At 45.2% G+C, this 18,191-nt stretch overlaps 1 protein-coding gene across 2 annotated transcripts in view; it reads right to left on the minus strand.

Moving 5' to 3' along the window:
* Window positions 1-18,191, minus strand: part of RNF126 (ring finger protein 126) — a 136,363-nt gene that overhangs the window by 61,586 nt on the left and 56,586 nt on the right. For both annotated transcript variants that reach the window (XM_077254149.1, XM_077254159.1), the window contains exons 3-6: window positions 17,111-17,168; window positions 16,749-16,987; window positions 4,487-4,555; window positions 3,597-3,666 (exon numbers count right to left, since the gene is read on the minus strand). In XM_077254149.1, coding sequence (XP_077110264.1) covers window positions 3,597-3,666; window positions 4,487-4,555; window positions 16,749-16,987; window positions 17,111-17,168 — 436 coding nt within the window. The remainder of the gene's footprint in view (window positions 1-3,596; window positions 3,667-4,486; window positions 4,556-16,748; window positions 16,988-17,110; window positions 17,169-18,191) is intronic.

Below are 18,191 nucleotides of genomic sequence, written 5' to 3' on the forward strand. Positions count from 1 at the left end.
TTTAACCATAATTACCATACTTCAGCGCCTGCAAAATAAGTAAAATAAACCGTATACTACCTGTCTGCCGTAGTCCAATTAGTAGCGAGTGTCCCACGACGATGTCCCCTATAGAACAGTGACATCGGGTGATGTCACTGCTCTATAGGACCTTCAGAGACAATGGCTCCTGCAGTGCATCACTGAAGAGGTTACCTTAGTTCAGAGTGTCACTTTCTGGCAAAGCTGCCTGGGATTTTTCCAAAACAGCAGTGCCAGAAGTGAGACTAGGGACTATTCTCTCACAGGGGCGTAGGAATACATTGTGGAGAATACATTGGGGAAGCATAACTTCCATCATTGTAGTCCTGGAGCCTCTGGGGAGCAGTCACATCAGCTGATGCGGCTTTTCTCCACGGGAGATCGTCGCGGGACACTCGTTTAAATTGGATTTCTGCGGACAGGGAGTACATAGGACAGGGAGTATATAGGTTGTTATTTTAATGTTTTTTACAGATGACACTTGCTTCGGGGATCAAAGTGACAAGTGATGGGGAGTATGGACTCTATGTTTAATGTACTGTATGTCTATATGTATATATTGTATGTATGTGTTGTATGGTGTACGTTGCATGCCGTCGCATGCTGCATGTCGCATTTCGCTGCATGCTGTTGCATGTCGCCCCATGCCGCATATTGTCGCATGTCACATGTCGTCGCATGGTGCATGTTGTCGCATGTTGCGTGTCATATGTTGTCACATGACGCATATTGTCACATGACGCATATTGTCACATGACGCATATTGTCACATGACGCATATTGTCACATGACGCATATTGTCACATGACGCATATTGTCACATGACGCATATTGTCACATGACGCATATTGTCACATGACGCATATTGTCACATGACGCATATTGTCACATGTAGTTGCATGTTGCCGCATGTCGTCACATGACGCATATTGTCGCATGTAGTTGCATGTGGCATGTCATCGCATGTTGCCGCATGTTGTATATTGTCGCATGTCATGTTATTGCATGTCGCATGTAGTCGCATGTTGCGTGTCGCATATTGTCGCATGCTGTCGCACGTCGTCGCATGTTGCATGTTGTTGCAGCATGTCGCATATAGTATGTTGCATGTCGCATGTAGTATGTTGCATGTCAAATGTGGTATGTTGCATGTGGTATATTGCATGTCGCATGCAGTATGTTGCATGTCACATGTGGTAGGTTGCAAGTCGGATATCGCTGGGTGTATGTCACAGTGTGTATGTCGCAGGGTGTATGTTTTAGGGTGTATGTTGTATGTAATCTGCTCTTAGATAGATGAGATCGATAAATAGATAGAAAGAAAGAAGGAATGAGAAAGTTAGAAAGAATACCATAGATAGAATGAGATAGATAGCTGTAAAGAAATAGAAAGATAGATCGATAGATCGATAGGCGATTTTGTCACAAACTTACGCTAGCGGTCTAGCAGTTCTGGATGGGAAAAGTTTACCGGTGTCCAGGACAACACAATTTGCATATGCTGACTTCCAGGGCACAGAGGTTACAGTGGAAAACCGCGCATGTGCAATGATGTATTGTATACTTTGCCAACAGTTGGGCAATACATACTGCGCATGCGCAAGAGCCGTGATCTGTGCTATTCACAGATCGAGTTACCTCAGACACGCCGAGGAGTGGGGGAAGAAACAGCGATTTCACAACGCCCATTTGACCGGACCAGTGTGATTGACAGCCGAAAACGGCAACTTTACTAAAGTATTTTGGCAGCAAAGGTGGGGAATCAGGGGACAATAAAGGCACTATTGTAAAGCACAGCTCAGGCCCTATTGAAAGCTATTTTTAGCTTATATTGAAAAAACGGGGTGACAGGTTCCCTTTAACCCCTTTCTGCCAGCTGACGGAATAGTACGTCAGCTGGCAGATCCCCTGCTTTAAGGTGGGCTCCGGCGGCGAGCCCACCTTAAAGCCGCGACATGTCAGCTGTTTTGTACAGCTGACATGTGCGCGCAATGAGCGCGAGCGGAATCGCGATCCGCCCGCGCCCATTAACTAGTTAAATGCCGCAGTCAAGCGCTGAAAGCGGCATTTAACTAGCGCTCCCGGCAGCGCGGCCGGAAATGCTCGCACTGCTGACCCCCGTCACATGATCGGGGGTCAGCAGTGCATCGCCATAACAACCAGAGGTCTCCTTGAGACCTCTATGGTTGTTGATGGCCGATTGCTTTGAGCGCCACCCAGTGGTCGGCGCTCAAAGTACACCTGCCTTTCTGCTACATAGAGGTGATCTGTATGTCACCTCTATGTAGCAGAGCCGATCGAGTTGTGCATGCTTCTAGCCTCCTATGGAGGCTATTGAAGCATACCAATATTAAAAAAAAATAAAAAAGTGGTTAAAAATATAAAAAAAATAAAAAATATATAAAAGTTCAAATCACCCCCCTTTCGCCCCAATCAAAATAAAACTATATAAAAAAAAAATCAAACCAACACATATTTGGTATCGCCGCGTTCAGAATCGCCCGATCTATCAATAAAAACAAAGGATTAACCTGACCGCTAAATGGCGTAGCGAGAAAAAAAATCAAAACGCCAAAATTACGTTTTTTGGTTGCCGCGACATTGCATTAAAATGCAATAACGGGCGATTAAAAGAATGTATCTACACCAAAATGGTATCATTAAAAACGCCAGCATGGCACGCAAAAAATAAGCCCTCACCCGACCCCAGATCATGAAAATTGGAGACGCTACGGGTACCGGAAAATCGCGCAATTTTTTTTTTTTGTTAGCAAACTTTGGAATTTTTTTTCACCACTTAGATAAAAAATAACCTAGACATGTTAGGTGTCTAAGAACTCGTAATGACCTGGAGAATCATAATGGCAGGTCAGTTTTAGCATTTGGTGAACCTAGCAAAAAAGCCAAACAAAAAAACAAGTGTGGGATTGCACTTTTTTTGCAATTTCATCACATTTGGAATTTTTTTCCCGTTTTCTGTTACACGGCATGGTAAAACCAATGGTATCGTTCAAAAGTACATCTCGTCCCGCAAAAAATAAGCCCTTACATGGCCATATTGACGGAAAAATAAAAAAGTTATGGCTCTGGGAAGGAGGGGAGCGAAAAACGAAAAAAGCTCCGGGGGTGAAGGGGTTAACAAGTGACAGGCTGTCACAGTAACCCATTGACACCAGATCATCAGCTGCCATATCACTTAAATGCCGTTGTCAGTAAATTGGAAGCGGCATTTAAATGGTGCCCCGATTGCAGAATAATAGCGGAGCATGGAGAAAGCCGAGCTCCTGAGCCCACTCCACATGCAATCACTGCAGCACAGATGTACAGTTACATTGAGACATGCAAAAGGGTCATAATGGAATCTGTAACCAGGTTTTTGCTATCCCATCTGAAAGAAGCATGATTTAGGGGCAGGCAGAGGTCCAGATTCCAGCGATGCATCACTCAGTGGGCTGCTTGCTGACATTTTTATAAAATCAGTTTTAGCTGCTGCACATCTCCCAGTTCTCTAAACACTGAGCTCTATATAATTTACATATTTGGCCAATTTACAATCACAGACATAAAAGTACTACCTGTGTGATTATTGTGTCCAGGCCATTGGCTCCCCAAGCATAATCCATTGGATTGGAATGAAGGACTCCCCTAAAGGAAAAATTAAAGAAAAGAAAACACCACAGTAAGACAGGACTAAAATATTAAGTGCACTTGTTCCAAACGAAATATGATTAAAGTCTTCATCTGTAGGGTTCAGTCCTGTAACTGGTCACCACAGTAATGTCCAGTACTGTACCACTCAGTTTAGAAAAGTTTTAAATTATAATTTAGAAAAAAATGTGTTTACATTTTAATATATCCTATAAGGCTTTGACGGTATGTTTCCTAAAATGTCAGTGTTTTTTTTTTACTACAATCACACATCTGCTTGATTTTTTCCATCTGTGCGAAACACATTGTTGATGGAGCTCTGAAGTACAAAGTCTGTTTTGTGTGCTATATCCATTACATACAGATCCCTATAAATTGTAATGGCAGTCTGATCCACAAAACAAACAAGAATTGTACATGCTTTGAAGTCCAGAAACATTGTTATTTTTATTAACATGACTGTATGGCTGGCTAAAAAAAAACTCTAGAGGTTCATGTACTGCCTCCCCCCCTCCCCAAAAGAAACAAAACAGCACACAGACAATGTTAGATCTTGCTGTGGTCGGCACAGCTTCAAAACGACACATGCGGAGGCATCCGCATACATCTGCATGGCCTGCGTACCCAATGTTAAAGATTGGGTATGCAGGACGCATGCAGATGTAGGCGGAGCTGAAGGCAGAGGCACGGCAGTGGGAGGGGCTTCACGGAGGAAGGCTTTTGTCCGCAGCCCTGCCGAACGCTAGTGTGAAACTAGCCTTACATGGACACGTGAATGCAGTCTCAGCGAAAATGGCAGACGAGAGGACAAACTAACCATGGTCCAAGTCCTAAGTTTGGCATTGCAGTAGGTGCGATGATCCCATTTACCAGCTGCTGAATGATCCTAGCAATGAAAACAAACAATATATTAAACCAACATAAAAAAACAAACAAAAAAACAAACAAACAAACAAATCTTTGTCAAAAAAAAAAAAAGTAGAACGACACCGAGGCATCCTGTAACTTCTGAGAAGAATGCAAGCTTCTAACATGATGTAAGCCAACAAATACATATTCTGAAGTGCTCACAGCAAATTATTTTGACAGAAGTGTTGCAAAATGTACGACTAAAGGTTTTAAAAGTGAAGTTCAGCGATTATTGGGCACCGTGTGCATTTTGTAAAGCATAAGCGGAATATAGTGTGCTGCAGATGCATCTATACATGTCAATGTAACTTATAGTTACATAGGTTATAAAATCATAGCCCACAAGGACCCTTGGGCTCACAGCAATAATCTCCTGGCCTATATGGAAAGTAGAAAATCATTGGCAGTCCACCATGCTCAACATGTTCTGCACATGTGCTCAGTACAATGTGCCCGACAATAACTAATCGTATCTCAGTTGCATAACAAAAGATATATATATATATATATATACACATACACACACACACACACACACACACACACACACACACACACACACAGTGGGGCAAAAAAGTATTTAGTCAGTCAGCAATAGTGCAAGTTCCACCACTTAAAAAGATGAGAGGCGTCTGTAATTTACATCATAGGTAGACCTCAACTATGGGAGACAAACTGAGACAAAAAAATCCAGAAAATCACATTGTCCGTTTTTTATCATTTTATTTGCATATTATGGTGGAAAATAAGTATTTGGTCAGAAACAAACAATCAAGATTTCTGGCTCTCACAGACCTGTAACTTCTTCTTTAAGAGTCTCCTCTTTCCTCCACTCATTACCTGTAGTAATGGCACCTGTTTAAACTTGTTATCAGTATAAAAAGACACCTGTGCACACCCTCAAACAGTCTGACTCCAAACTCCACTATGGTGAAGACCAAAGAGCTGTCAAAGGACACCAGAAACAAAATTGTAGCCCTGCACCAGGCTGGGAAGACTGAATCTGCAATAGCCAACCAGCTTGGAGTGAAGAAATCAACAGTGGGAGCAATAATTAGAAAATGGAAGACATTCAAGACCACTGATAATCTCCCTCGATCTGGGGCTCCACGCAAAATCCCACCCCGTGGGGTCAGAATGATCACAAGAACGGTGAGCAAAAATCCCAGAACAGCGGGGGGACCTAGTGAATGAACTGCAGAGAGCTGGGACCAATGTAACAAGGCCTACCATAAGTAACACACTACGCCACCATGGACTCAGATCCTGCAGTGCCAGACGTGTCCCACTGCTTAAGCCAGTACATGTCCAGGCCAGTCTGAAGTTTGTTAGAGAGCATTTGGATGATCCAGAGGAGTTTTGGGAGAATGTCCTATGGTCTGATGAAGCCAAACTGGAACTGTTTGGTAGAAACACAACTTGTCGTGTTTGGAGGAAAAAGAATACTGAGTTGTATCCATCAAACACCATACCTACTGTAAAGCATGGTGGTGGAAACATCATGCTTTGGGGCTGTTTCTCTGCAAAGGGGCCAGGACGACTGATCCGGGTACATGAAAGAATGAATGGGGCCCTGTATCGTGAGATTTTGAGTGCAAACCTCCTTCCATCAGCAAGGGCATTGAAGATGAAACGTGGCTGGGTCTTTCAACATGACAATGATCCAAAGCACACCGCCAGGGCAACGAAGGAGTGGCTTCGTAAGAAGCATTTCAAGGTCCTGGAGTGGCCTAGCCAGTCTCCAGATCTCAACCCTATAGAAAACCTTTGGAGGGAGTTGAAAGTCCGTGCTGCCAAGCGAAAAGCCAAAAACATCACTGCTCTAGAGGAGATCTGCATGGAGGAATGGGCCAACATACCAACAACAGTGTGTGGCAACCTTGTGAAGACTTACAGAAAACGTTTGACCTCTGTCATTGCCAACAAAGGATATATTACAAAGTATTGAGATAAGTATTTGGTCAGAAACAAAATTTCATTTTCCACCATAATATGCAAATAAAATGCTAAAAAAACAGACAATGTGATTTTCTGGATTTTTTTGTCTCAGTTTGTCTCCCATAGTTGAGGTCTACCTATGATGTAAATTACAGACGCCTCTCATCTTTTTAAGTGGTGGAACTTGCACTATTGCTGACTGACTAAATACTTTTTTGCCCCACTGTGTATGTGTATATGTGTGTGTATATATATATATATATATATATATATATATATATATATATATATATATATATATATACGTATGTATATGTAATATATATATATACATACATATACACATATATATATATATATATATATATATATATATATATATATATATATATATATATATATATATATATATATATATATACATACATACATACATACATACACACACACCGGCCACTTTATTAGGTACACCATGCTAGTAACGGGTTGGACCCCCCTTTGCCTTCAGAACTGCCTCAATTCTTCGTGGCATAGATTCAACAAGGTGCTGGAAGCATTCCTCAGAGATTTTGGTCCATATTGACATGATGGCATCACACAGTTGCCGCAGATTTGTCGGCTGCACATCCCAAAGATGCTCCATACAAGGCAGGATGGATCCATGCTTTCATGTTTACGCCAAATTCTGACCCTACCATCCGAATGTCGCAGCAGAAATCGAGACTCATCAGACCAAGCAACGTTTTTCCAATCTTCTACTGTCCAATTTCGATGAGCTTGTACAAATTGTAGCCTCAGTTTCCTGTTCTTAGCTGAAAGGAGTGGTACCCGGTGTGGTCTTCTGCTGCTGTAGCCCATCTGCCTCAAAGTTCGACGCACTGTGCGTTCAGAGATGCTCTTAGGCCTACCTTGGTTGTAACGGGTGGCGATTTGAGTCACTGTTGCCTTTCTATCAGCTCGAACCAGTCTGCCCATTCTCCTCTGACCTCTGGCATCAACAAGGCATTTCCGCCCACAGAACTGCCGCTCACTGGATTTTTTTTCTTTTTCGGACCATTCTCTGTAAACCCTAGAGATGGTTGTGCGTGAAAATCCCAGTAGATCAGCAGTTTCTGAAATACTCAGACCAGCCCTTCTGGCACCAACAACCATGCCACGTTCAAAGGCACTCAAATCACCTTTCTTCCCCATACTGATGCTCGGTTTGAACTGCAGGAGATTGTCTTGACCATGTCTACATGCCTAAATGCACTGAGTTGCCGCCATGTGATTGGCTGATTAGAAATTAAGTGTTAACAAGAAGTTGGACAGGTGTACCTAATAAAGTGGCCAGTGAGTGTGTGTATATATATGTGTATATACATATACACACAAATATACATACATACACTAGCTATTGAACCCGTTCTACGCCCGGGTGGCGAGCATTTATATTGGCATATGGTCTCCATCCTGGTATGTGCTGCTCCCATCTTGCTCTCCCATCCTGTCATGTGCTGCTCCATCCTGCGCCCCCATCCTGTCATGTGGTGCTCCCATCCTGCGCCCCCATCCTGTCATGTGCTGCTCCATCCTGCATCCCCGTCCTGTCATGTGCTCCCATCCTGCATCCCCTTCCTGTCATGTGCTGCTCCCATCCAGTCATGTGCTCCCATCCTGCGCCCCATCCAGTCATGTGCTCCCATCCTGCACCCCCATCATGTCATGTGCTGCTCCCATCCAGTCATGTGCTCCCATCCTGCGCCCCATCCAGTCATGTGCTCCCATCCTGCACCCCCATCCTGTCATGTGCTGCTCCCATCCAGCCATGTGCTCCCATCCTGCACCCCATCCAGTCATGTGCTCCCATCCTGCACCCCCATCCAGTCATGTGCTGCTCCCATCCAGTCATGTGCTCCCATCCTGCGCCCCCATCCTGTCATGTGCTGCTCCCATCCTGCGCCGCCATCCTGTCATGTGCTGCTCCCATCCTGCGCCCCCATCCTGTCATGTGCTGCTCCCATCCTGTGCCCCCATTCTGTTTTAATGTGCTGCACCCATTCTGCCTGTTCCTGTTTCCATTCTGCCATATGTTGCTCTCATCTTTCTCTCTCCGGCTCTACTGCCCGAGGGCGGCTGTGCTGAGTGCCGGCGGCTGTGCGCGGCGGAGCCGAGTGCCGGCGGCTGTGCGCGGCGGAGCCGAGTGCGGGCGGCCGTGCGCGGCGGAGCCGAGTGCGGGCGGCCGTGCGCGGCGGAGCCGAGTGCGGGCGGCCGTGCGCGGCGGAGCCGAGTGCGGGCGGCCGTGCGCGGCGGAGCCGAGTGCGGGCGGCCGTGCGCGGCGGAGCCGAGTGCGGGCCGCCGTGCGCGGCGGTGCTGAGTGCGGGCGGCTGTGCTGAGTGCGGGCGGCTGTCCGTGGCGGTGCTGAGTGCGGGCGGCTGTGCGTGGCGGTGCTGAGTGCGGGCGGCTGTGCCGGGTGGTGCTGAGAGTGCGGGCGGCTGTGCTGGGGGCCTGAGCAAGCGGGGACACCGGCGCGCTGTGGGGGTCAGGTGCCGGAGTCGCCGCTAGCTCAGGCCCCCGGCACTTGCTATATTTACCTGTCAGTGTCCCCCGTTCCACTGCTGCGCGCCTCTCTGTCTTCCGGGGTCCTCTGCCTGTGACTGTTCAGTCAGAGGGAGGCGCGCATTAAGCTAGTCATCGCGCCCTCTGAACTGAACGTCGCAGGTGGAGGATGGAGCAGCGCGCGCGCAGCAGTGGAGCGGGACAGGTAAATATAGCATACTCACCTTCCTGGCTCGTCCCTGCTTCTCCGTTGGAGATCGCGGTGTGCGTTCAGTGCTCACGCATACCGCGATCTCCTGGGAGCGTCACACTGTGGGGTCTAGACTGCGCCGGCGCTTGCACTTGCGCAGTCTATAAAGGTTTCAGACAGAGTGACGTGTGTATGTGCGCGTATATATATATATATATATATATATATATATATATATATATATATATATATATATATATATATATATATATATATATATGTATGTATATATACACACACACATATACACACACACATACATACATACATACATACATACATACACACACACACATACATACAGTACAGACCAAACATGTGGACACACCTCATGTAAAGATTTTTTGTATTTTCATGACTATGAAAATTGTAAATTCACACTGAAGGCATCAAAACTATGGATTAACACATGTGGAATTATATACTTAACAAAAAAGTGTTAAACTGAAAATATGTCTTATATTCTAGGTTCTTCAAAGTAGCCACCTTTTGCTTTGATGACTGCTTTGCACACTCTTGGCATTCTCTTGATGAGCTTCAAGAGGTAGTCACCGGGAATGGTTTTCACTTCACAGGTGTGCCCTGTCAGGTTTAATAAGTGGGATTTCTTTTCAGTTGTGTTGTGCAGAAGTCTGGTGGATACACAGCTGATAGTCCTACTGAACAGACTGTTAGAATTTGCATTATGGCAAGAAGAAAAGCAGCCAAGTAAAGAAAAACGAGTGGCCATCATTACTTTAAGAAATGAAGGTTAGTCAGTCCGAAAAATTGGGAAAAACTTTGAAAGTGTCCCCAAGTGCAGTTGCAAAAACCATCAAGTGCTACGAAGAAACTGGCTCACATGAGGACCGCCCCAGGAAAGGAAGACCAAGAGTCACCTCTGCTTCTGAGGATAAGTTTACCCGAGTCACCAGCCTCAGAAATTGCAGGTTAACCACAGCTCAGATTAGAGACCAGGTCAATGCCACACAGAGTTCTAGCAGCAGACACATCTCTACAATAACCGCTAAAAGGAGACTTTGTGCAGCAGGCCTTCATGGTAAAATAGCTGCTAGGAAACCACTGCTAAGGACAGGCAACAAGCAGAAGAGACTTGTTTGGGTTAAAGAACACAAGGAATGGACATTACACCAGTGGAAATCTGTGCTTTGGTCTGATGAGTCCAAATTTGAGATCTTTGGTTCCAACCACCGTGTCTTTGTGCGACGCAGAAAAGGTGAACGGATGGACTCTACATGCCTGGTTCCCACCGTGAAGCATGGAGGAGGTGTGATGGTGTGGGGTTGCTTTGCTGGTGACACTGTTGGGGATTGATTCAAAATTGAAGGCATACTGAACCAGCATGGCAACCACAGCATCTTGCAGCGGCATGCTATTCCATCCAGTTTGCATTTAGTTGGACCATCATTTATTTTTCAACAGGACAATGACCCCAAACACACCTCCAGGCTGTGTAAGGGCTATTTGACCAAGAAAGAGTGATGGGGTGCTACGCCAGATGACCTGGCCTCCAGTCACCAGACCTGAACCCAATTAATATGGTTTGGGGTGAGCTGGACCGCAGAGTGAAGGCAAAAGGGCCAACAAGTGCTAAACATCTCTGGGAACTCCTTCAAGATTGATGGAAGACCATTCCCAGTAACTACCTCTTGAAGATCATCAAGAGAATGCCAAGAGTGTGCAAAGCAGTCATCAAAGCAAAAGGTGGCTACTTTGAAGAACCTACAATACAAGACAATTTCAGTTGTTTCACACTTTTTTGTTAAAGGGAAGGTGCCATCAAATTTTTTTATTTCCAGCGATTGAAAAAATGTAAAGAATTAATGTTTTCATTTTCTTAAAAAATATTATCATTTGTTTATAATTTAGTAAAATATGAAAAATACTTTAAAAGTTTTGGAATTTCCACTTTTAAACACTAGGGGGAGCAGCTAATGAAATTTGACAAAAACCTAGTGTGCAACTAGCTCAATTTACTGCACTGCAGTAATTATGGGCGGAGTCTGCTGACGTGTGTGATGTCTCCTCTCCGTTATTTGAGGAAAATGGCGGATTTAGACTGACGCCAAACAACTGAAGTGTGAAAGAGGCCTAAGGGATAAGAGAGGATGATATTCAGGAACCCAGTGAGCAGCCATTTTGTTGGTGACTGCAGAGTAAGGCCATGTTCACACGTTCCTGATTTCCCTGCTGTTTTTTCTGCACTAAAAACCGCAGCTCTTGGCAGAAAACGCAGGTGCGGTTTTTGGTGCGTTTTTTGATGCAGTTTTCTCTGCAGATTGTCTGTGTTTGACACAAATAAAGCTTTAACTGCAGTGGGGAAAAAAAAAAAGAAATGATGTCATTTCCTTGTCCAACCCTTTTCTTCTTCCACCCTCCATTTTGGGACTAAACACCAAAATGAGTGGGCGTGTTTTGAATGACAGCGCTCCGCAGAGTGCTGAGCGTAGGCCAGATCACAGCCCGCGGATCCAGCTCGATCCAGCTATTTAAGTCTACGTTCACATTTGCGGTCTGCGCCGCAGCGTCGGGCGCCGCAGCATGCGTCATGCGCCCCTATATTTAACATGGGGGCGCATGGACATGCGTCGCACTTGCGTTTTGCGCCGCATGCGTCACTGCGGCGCACGCGTCCGGGTGCAGAGGACGCAGCAAGTTGCATTTTTGCTGCATCCAAAATCAATCAAAAAAAGGACGCATGCAGCGCAAAACGCAGCGTTGTGCATGCGTTTTGCTGCGTTTTTGCGGCGCACAACGCAAATGTGAACGTAGCCTTAGTGCCACGTATTTAAGTGCCACGTATTTCAGTGCCACGTATTTCAGTGCCACGCATTTCAGTGCCACGTATCACGTATTTAAGTGCCACGTATTTCAGTTGCATGTATTTATGCTATTGTAAGGTGGCATTAATCCCGGTTAATAATGGAGAGGCGTCAATAAGACGCCTATCCATTATTAATGCTATTAAAATGATAAAAAAAAAAATATAGGGGGACCCCCCCCCCCCCCCCCAAAAAAAAAAAAAAAAAAAAAAAAAAAAAAAAAAAAGACATAGGGTCCCCCTATATTTTTAGGCCAGAAAGGCTAGGCAGACTGCTGCGGGCCAATATTTGTGGCCTGGGAAGGGGTTAAAATACCCATGGCTGTTCCCAGGCCATGAATATGAAACCCACAGCTGTCTGCGTAGCCTTTCTGGCTCAGAAATAAAGGGAGAGCCCCCCCAAAAAAAGTGTTGGGGTCCCCCTATATTTTTAGGCCAGAAAGGCTACGCAGACAGCCGTGGGCTTATATTCATAGCCTAGGAAAGGGGCCATGGATATTTGCCCCCCCCCCCCCCCCCCCCCCGGCTACAAATATAAGCCCGCAGCCGCCCCAGAAAAGGAGCATCAAAATGATGTGCCAATTCCGGCACTTAGCCCCTCTCTTCCCATTCCCTGTAGCGGTGGGATATGGGGTAATGAGGGGTAATGAGCCCGGTTAATAATGGAGAGGCGTCAATAAGACGCCTATCCATTATTAATCCAATGAAAGGGTTAAAAAAAACAAAACACAAACACTAGAAAAAAATATTTTAATGAAATAAAGACACCCACTTTTTGACCATATTTTATTGTACGCTCAATCCGTCCTGAAGACCCTCGAACTGAAAAAGACGCAAAATAAAAAAACAAATTCATACTCCCTGATCCTGTCTGCAGAAATCCGAGGGTCCCACGAAGATCTTCCATGGAGAACAGACACATCCAGAGATATGTCTGCTCTCCACGGCTGCAGCAACACACTGACAGGAGCCATAGTTCCTGTCGGTGTGTCACTGCGCATGCGCGAGCGAGTTTACCGGCGGTCATTGACCCCGGCACTCTCGCTTAACGGCTTCGCTCCTGGCAGTGTATCGCCGGAGAGCAGCCGATCGGCGTGGGACACTCGTTTTATGGATTCTGCGGACAGGGAGTATGGATTTTATTTTTTATTTTGGGATTTTTTCTAGGGGATCGAGGGCTTCGCCTACCAGTGTGCTGTTGTTGAGTATATACTCTGTGTTATATGTTGTATGTACTGTGTGTCATGTATGTGTATTGTGTGTGTTGTGTAACTTTACAACTGTGCTAAGTCGCCGGACACAGGGACAACTCTCCCATCCTAATCCCGGATGGGAGTAGTAGTCCCATACGGCGACTTAGCACAATGGTGGCACTAGCGTCGCATGGGGACACACACACACACACACATACACACACATACACACACCAAATCAATCAAACGGCCGACATCGATCCCCATGCGACGGTATGCCTCCATGTCTCTTCGGGATACAGGAACACACTCCGCCCAAGCACTTCCGCCCACACACTTCCGCCCGCTTCCCCGCACTTCCTGCTGCAGCGGTTTCTCCACCCATAACTGCAATAAAACCCGCAGATATATTTTTGATCTGCGGGTTTTACTGCGGGTTTGACCTCACAATGGAGGTCTATGGGTGCAGAACCGCTGCAGTTCCGCACAAAGAAGTGACATGGTCCTTCTTTTTTACCGCAGCTATTCAGCGCGGCTTTTTTAGTGAATTTCTGCATCATGCGCACAGCGTTTCCTGTTTTCCATAGGGTTACATTGTACTGTACCCTGCATGGAAAACAGCTGCGGACCCGCAGCGGCAAAATCGCTGCGGTTCCGCGGTAAAAAACGCATTGTGTGAACATGGCCTAAGGCTGGGATCACACATATGCGAGATACGGCCGAGTCTCGCAGGTGAAAACCGAGCTCTGGTGCCGGCACTCCGGAGCGGAGCATGCAGCCGCACAGCAATACATGGAGCTGCACGCTCCGCTACGGAGTGCCGATGCCAGAGCTGGGTTTTCACCTGTGAGACTCGGCCGTATCTCGTTTGTGTGTGATCCCGGCCTTATACTGACAAGTAGACAGTCACAGAGGATGGCAGGCAGCAAGGATTCTGGGAGATATATGGTGGAGGGAGCAGGGTGACAGCAGCACAGAGTATTTCAGGAGAGCAGTGTGCTGGTGTATGGAGGCACCCTGTTCGGTGCGCGGAGCAGCCAGGGATTGTACATAGAGCGCTGTCTTTTATACACATGGATGGACCGTCTGCTTGTCTGCTCCACAGAAATCCAGGAAACATTTCTGTGGATTGACGGCCTGTTCTGATCCAGACATTGCATGCCAAGACCCCATTCCCCTCCTCAGCTCCTGTCCTGGCGATGTGTGAAAGCGAGGCGACAGGCGCAGTCCGGGGTGACGCTAGGAAGGAAATGTAGCCATATAGTAACGATAAAAATGATACCCCTCTCTTCAGCTGCCTCACCAGCCTTCCCCTGACGGCACCTAACTGGAGGTCATGCTGCCCCCTCTATTACCCCAGACCTGTGTGCAGGTGCTCAGCCAGAACCACCCTAGAATGGGTCCCCTTTCTGAAGAGAATACTGCCATAGTGTTCTCACATAATACCGCCATATAGAGCACACATAATACCGCCATATACTTCACACATAATACCGCCATATAATTCACACATACCGCCATATACTTCTCACATAATGACACCATATAGATCTCACATTATACCTCCAGTGTTCTCACATAATACCGCCAAATAGATCACACATAACAGGGGGAGAGAGGAGTGCATAGGAGAGGATTAGATACACGGCTCAGCAGACAGTATCACACAGGATAGGTTTAGATACTCTGCTCAGCAGTCAGTATCACACAGGATAGTCTGCTGACCCGTGTATCTAAACCTATTCTGTGTGATACTGTGCTAACCCATGTATCTAATCCTATACTGTGTGATACTGTACTGAGCCATGTATCTAAACCTATTCTGTGTGATACTGTGCTAAGCCATGTATCTATTCCTACACTGTGTGATGCTGTCTGCTCAGCCGTGCATCTAATCCTCTCCTGTGTGATAGTCTGCCGACCCCGTGTATCTAATCCTATCCTGTGTGATACTGACTTCTGAGCTGTGTATCTAATCCTATCCTGTGTGATAGGATTAGATACAGAGCTCAGCAGACAGTATCATACAGGATAGGATTAGATACACGGGGTCGGTAGACTATCACACAGGAGAGGATTAGATGCACGGCTGAGCAGACAGCATCACACAGTGTAGGAATAGATACACGGCTTAGCACAGTATCACACAGAATAGGTTTAGATACATGGGTTAGCAGTCAGTATCACACTATAGGATTAGATGCATGGCTTAGCACAGTATCACACAGAATAGGTTTAGATACATGGCTCAGCACAGTGCAGGAATAGAAACACGACGGTCTGATTTCCTGATGAGGAGCTGCAGTGAGAGGCAGGACAGGAGCAGGACAGGAGCAGCACAGAGCCTCCCCCTCTGTTACCTCTCTGCAGCTCATAACGACATCAGCCAGCAGCACTTCATCCTCTCTAGAGATCACAGCCAGCGCAGCAGGCAGCATAGAAGAGACAGGGAATGCCTGCTGATAGTGTGAAGGGGGAGACAGATAGAGCTGCCCTTCCAACAGCGCAGCTCTCACGTGGAGCTCCCACAGATACACAGCAATCACAGCACAAGAAAGATGGCGCCGACCTCCTGCCTCTGCTGTGATGTGGAGACAGCCCAGGGGGCATGGCCAGATCACAGAAGGGAGCAGCTCAATGGGGTCGGCATCCGACCGCAGACTCCTATGCCCAGGGCTGCCGTATTTGCAGAGTGTAAGTGTCGTGCAGCTACACTTACACTCTTGCAAAGGAAAATGGAGGCGCCCAGTGGCTGTAAAAATAATTAATAATAAAAAAGATATTAAAGTTAAAAAAATTAATTTTGTATTATAAATAATTGTTTATATAAACAATCATTTTTAATGCAAAAAAAAAAATGCGGCACCTTCCCTGTAAGTATATAATTCCACATGTGTTAATTCATAGTTTTGATGCCTTCAGTGTGAATTTATTTCAGGACTATGAAAATTGTACAAAAAAAATCCTGTATCTATATAGATATAGAGATATAGTACCAGAAGTGTGGACACACCTACTCATTTTGTCAGCAGCTTAAACATATAAAAGTATGTGCAAAGTCATCCATGGACATAAAATGGTTTACACACAGGTTAGTACTGTCTAGAATATGGAATTTATCAGAGATAATTGTGCAGAGTTCTCCCAATGGATTGCAATGGGTGAAAACTAACAATTCTACAAAAATGGGAAATTTCAATTTTCAGTTTCACAGTAGGTCTCATCTATTATGTTCATTTGCCAAAAGCAAAGCAGATTTTCAGCTGTCAGTAGCTTTTGTTGCTTTCTTTAGAGTAACAGTACCATCTCATGTAAATTTAACCTGTATAACAATTTTTTCCTTACATCTAAAATTTTTTCAATTAAAATGATGTTGCTACACAACATACTACCTTGTCCCCATACCCAACACTGGTCAGCTCCTCCTCACCCCTCTAAGGTAGGCACACCCTCATGCCTCCCTGCAGATCGTCTTGTGCTTATCCTGGCACGAGGTTGCCTTGCACTATATCTATGCCGTGACTGTTGCTCTCTCCTGCTTTCCCCTTCACGGTTCTCTTCTCCTGGTCCACTTGTGCCAAAGAGGGGAAACTCCAGGCCTTCATTAAAAATTCCAAAAGTGACTTGCCCATAACCAGAGGGCAAGGAAAACTGCGTCTGTTCAAGGCCCTTTGGGAAAAAAAAAAGAAAAGAAAAAAAAAATCAAAAGCTTGACAGAGCGTTAGTTAAAAAAAAACAAAAAAAAAAAAAACAGGTTAGGGTCAAGACAACAAGCTTAACAACGTTTCTTACCTCAAAAGGATGCCTGTTCTGATCTGTTCCAGAAGTATTGCTACTATTTTCTGTGCTCCTACAAGAAACATGCAACAGTAAAAAACATTTAGATAAAGTAGTAAAATAATTTTTCACAGAATTGGTTTTCCAAGGCCTACACATGTTGAGATTTATCGAAACCAATGCGCATAAGTAAACCGGAAGAGTGGCATTTGGCAGGGAGGGAGGACTGAGAAGTCATACATTTTACCAGCTTGCTGCCATTTCCCATAAAGGTTATCTGTTAGCAGGAGTTCACTGCACAAACTATGCATATGTACAGTAGCTCAGCCACAGACAAGTCCAGCAATACCTTTATATGGCCGGTCTGTACCTCCATTACTGAGAAATCAGTGTTTGAACTGAAATGCAAATAGATATGGTAGATCTGAAGCCTCTGTCTACTCCAGCTCTCGTCCCCGCCTCCTTGTGCTTGACTGATAGATCCTATTGCCGTCAGTTAAGTAGGGGGAATTTTTATTTTTAAATTGATTGGTTTATCACATGGTTTTGAGATTTATGCATTACATAGCTTTGTTCCAGTAATCTAGGTACCAACCACTTGGGTGTTCAAGCCTATATACCAGTACCCATTTGAACAGTCCCTCCTCTCCCTTTTTCCATTCCACATTTGTGAATATATATTTATATATTGTGATATGCGTCTCCTTTTAGCTATTGTTTGAATTCCACTGCATGGGTCTTGATCTGTTTGATCATATTAAGATTAATATTTTATACATGTATTTGACTGAACCGTTTTTTCCTTTTCTTGCTTTCATATACTATTGCTCGTGTAGTAGTCAGTAATTGCATGTATAAATACATATGAAAAACCATGCTGCCGAGTGGGTATCCTTACATGTGAAAACGAGTTCACAAATGTGCAGAAGCTTTATGCATGTGTGAAAGTTTACTTATTTGCAGATGTTTCTCTGCAATTTTATATTTATGAATATGGTTCATTCACTGGTGAGCTACATCAGAAATGAACAGATCCTGCACAAGCACAAATATAAAGCAGATATAAATCCACTGTATTCAAAAATACCACCAATTT

This window comes from Ranitomeya variabilis, chromosome 1, assembly GCF_051348905.1.
Source record: "Ranitomeya variabilis isolate aRanVar5 chromosome 1, aRanVar5.hap1, whole genome shotgun sequence".
NCBI classification, from domain to species: domain Eukaryota; kingdom Metazoa; phylum Chordata; class Amphibia; order Anura; family Dendrobatidae; genus Ranitomeya; species Ranitomeya variabilis.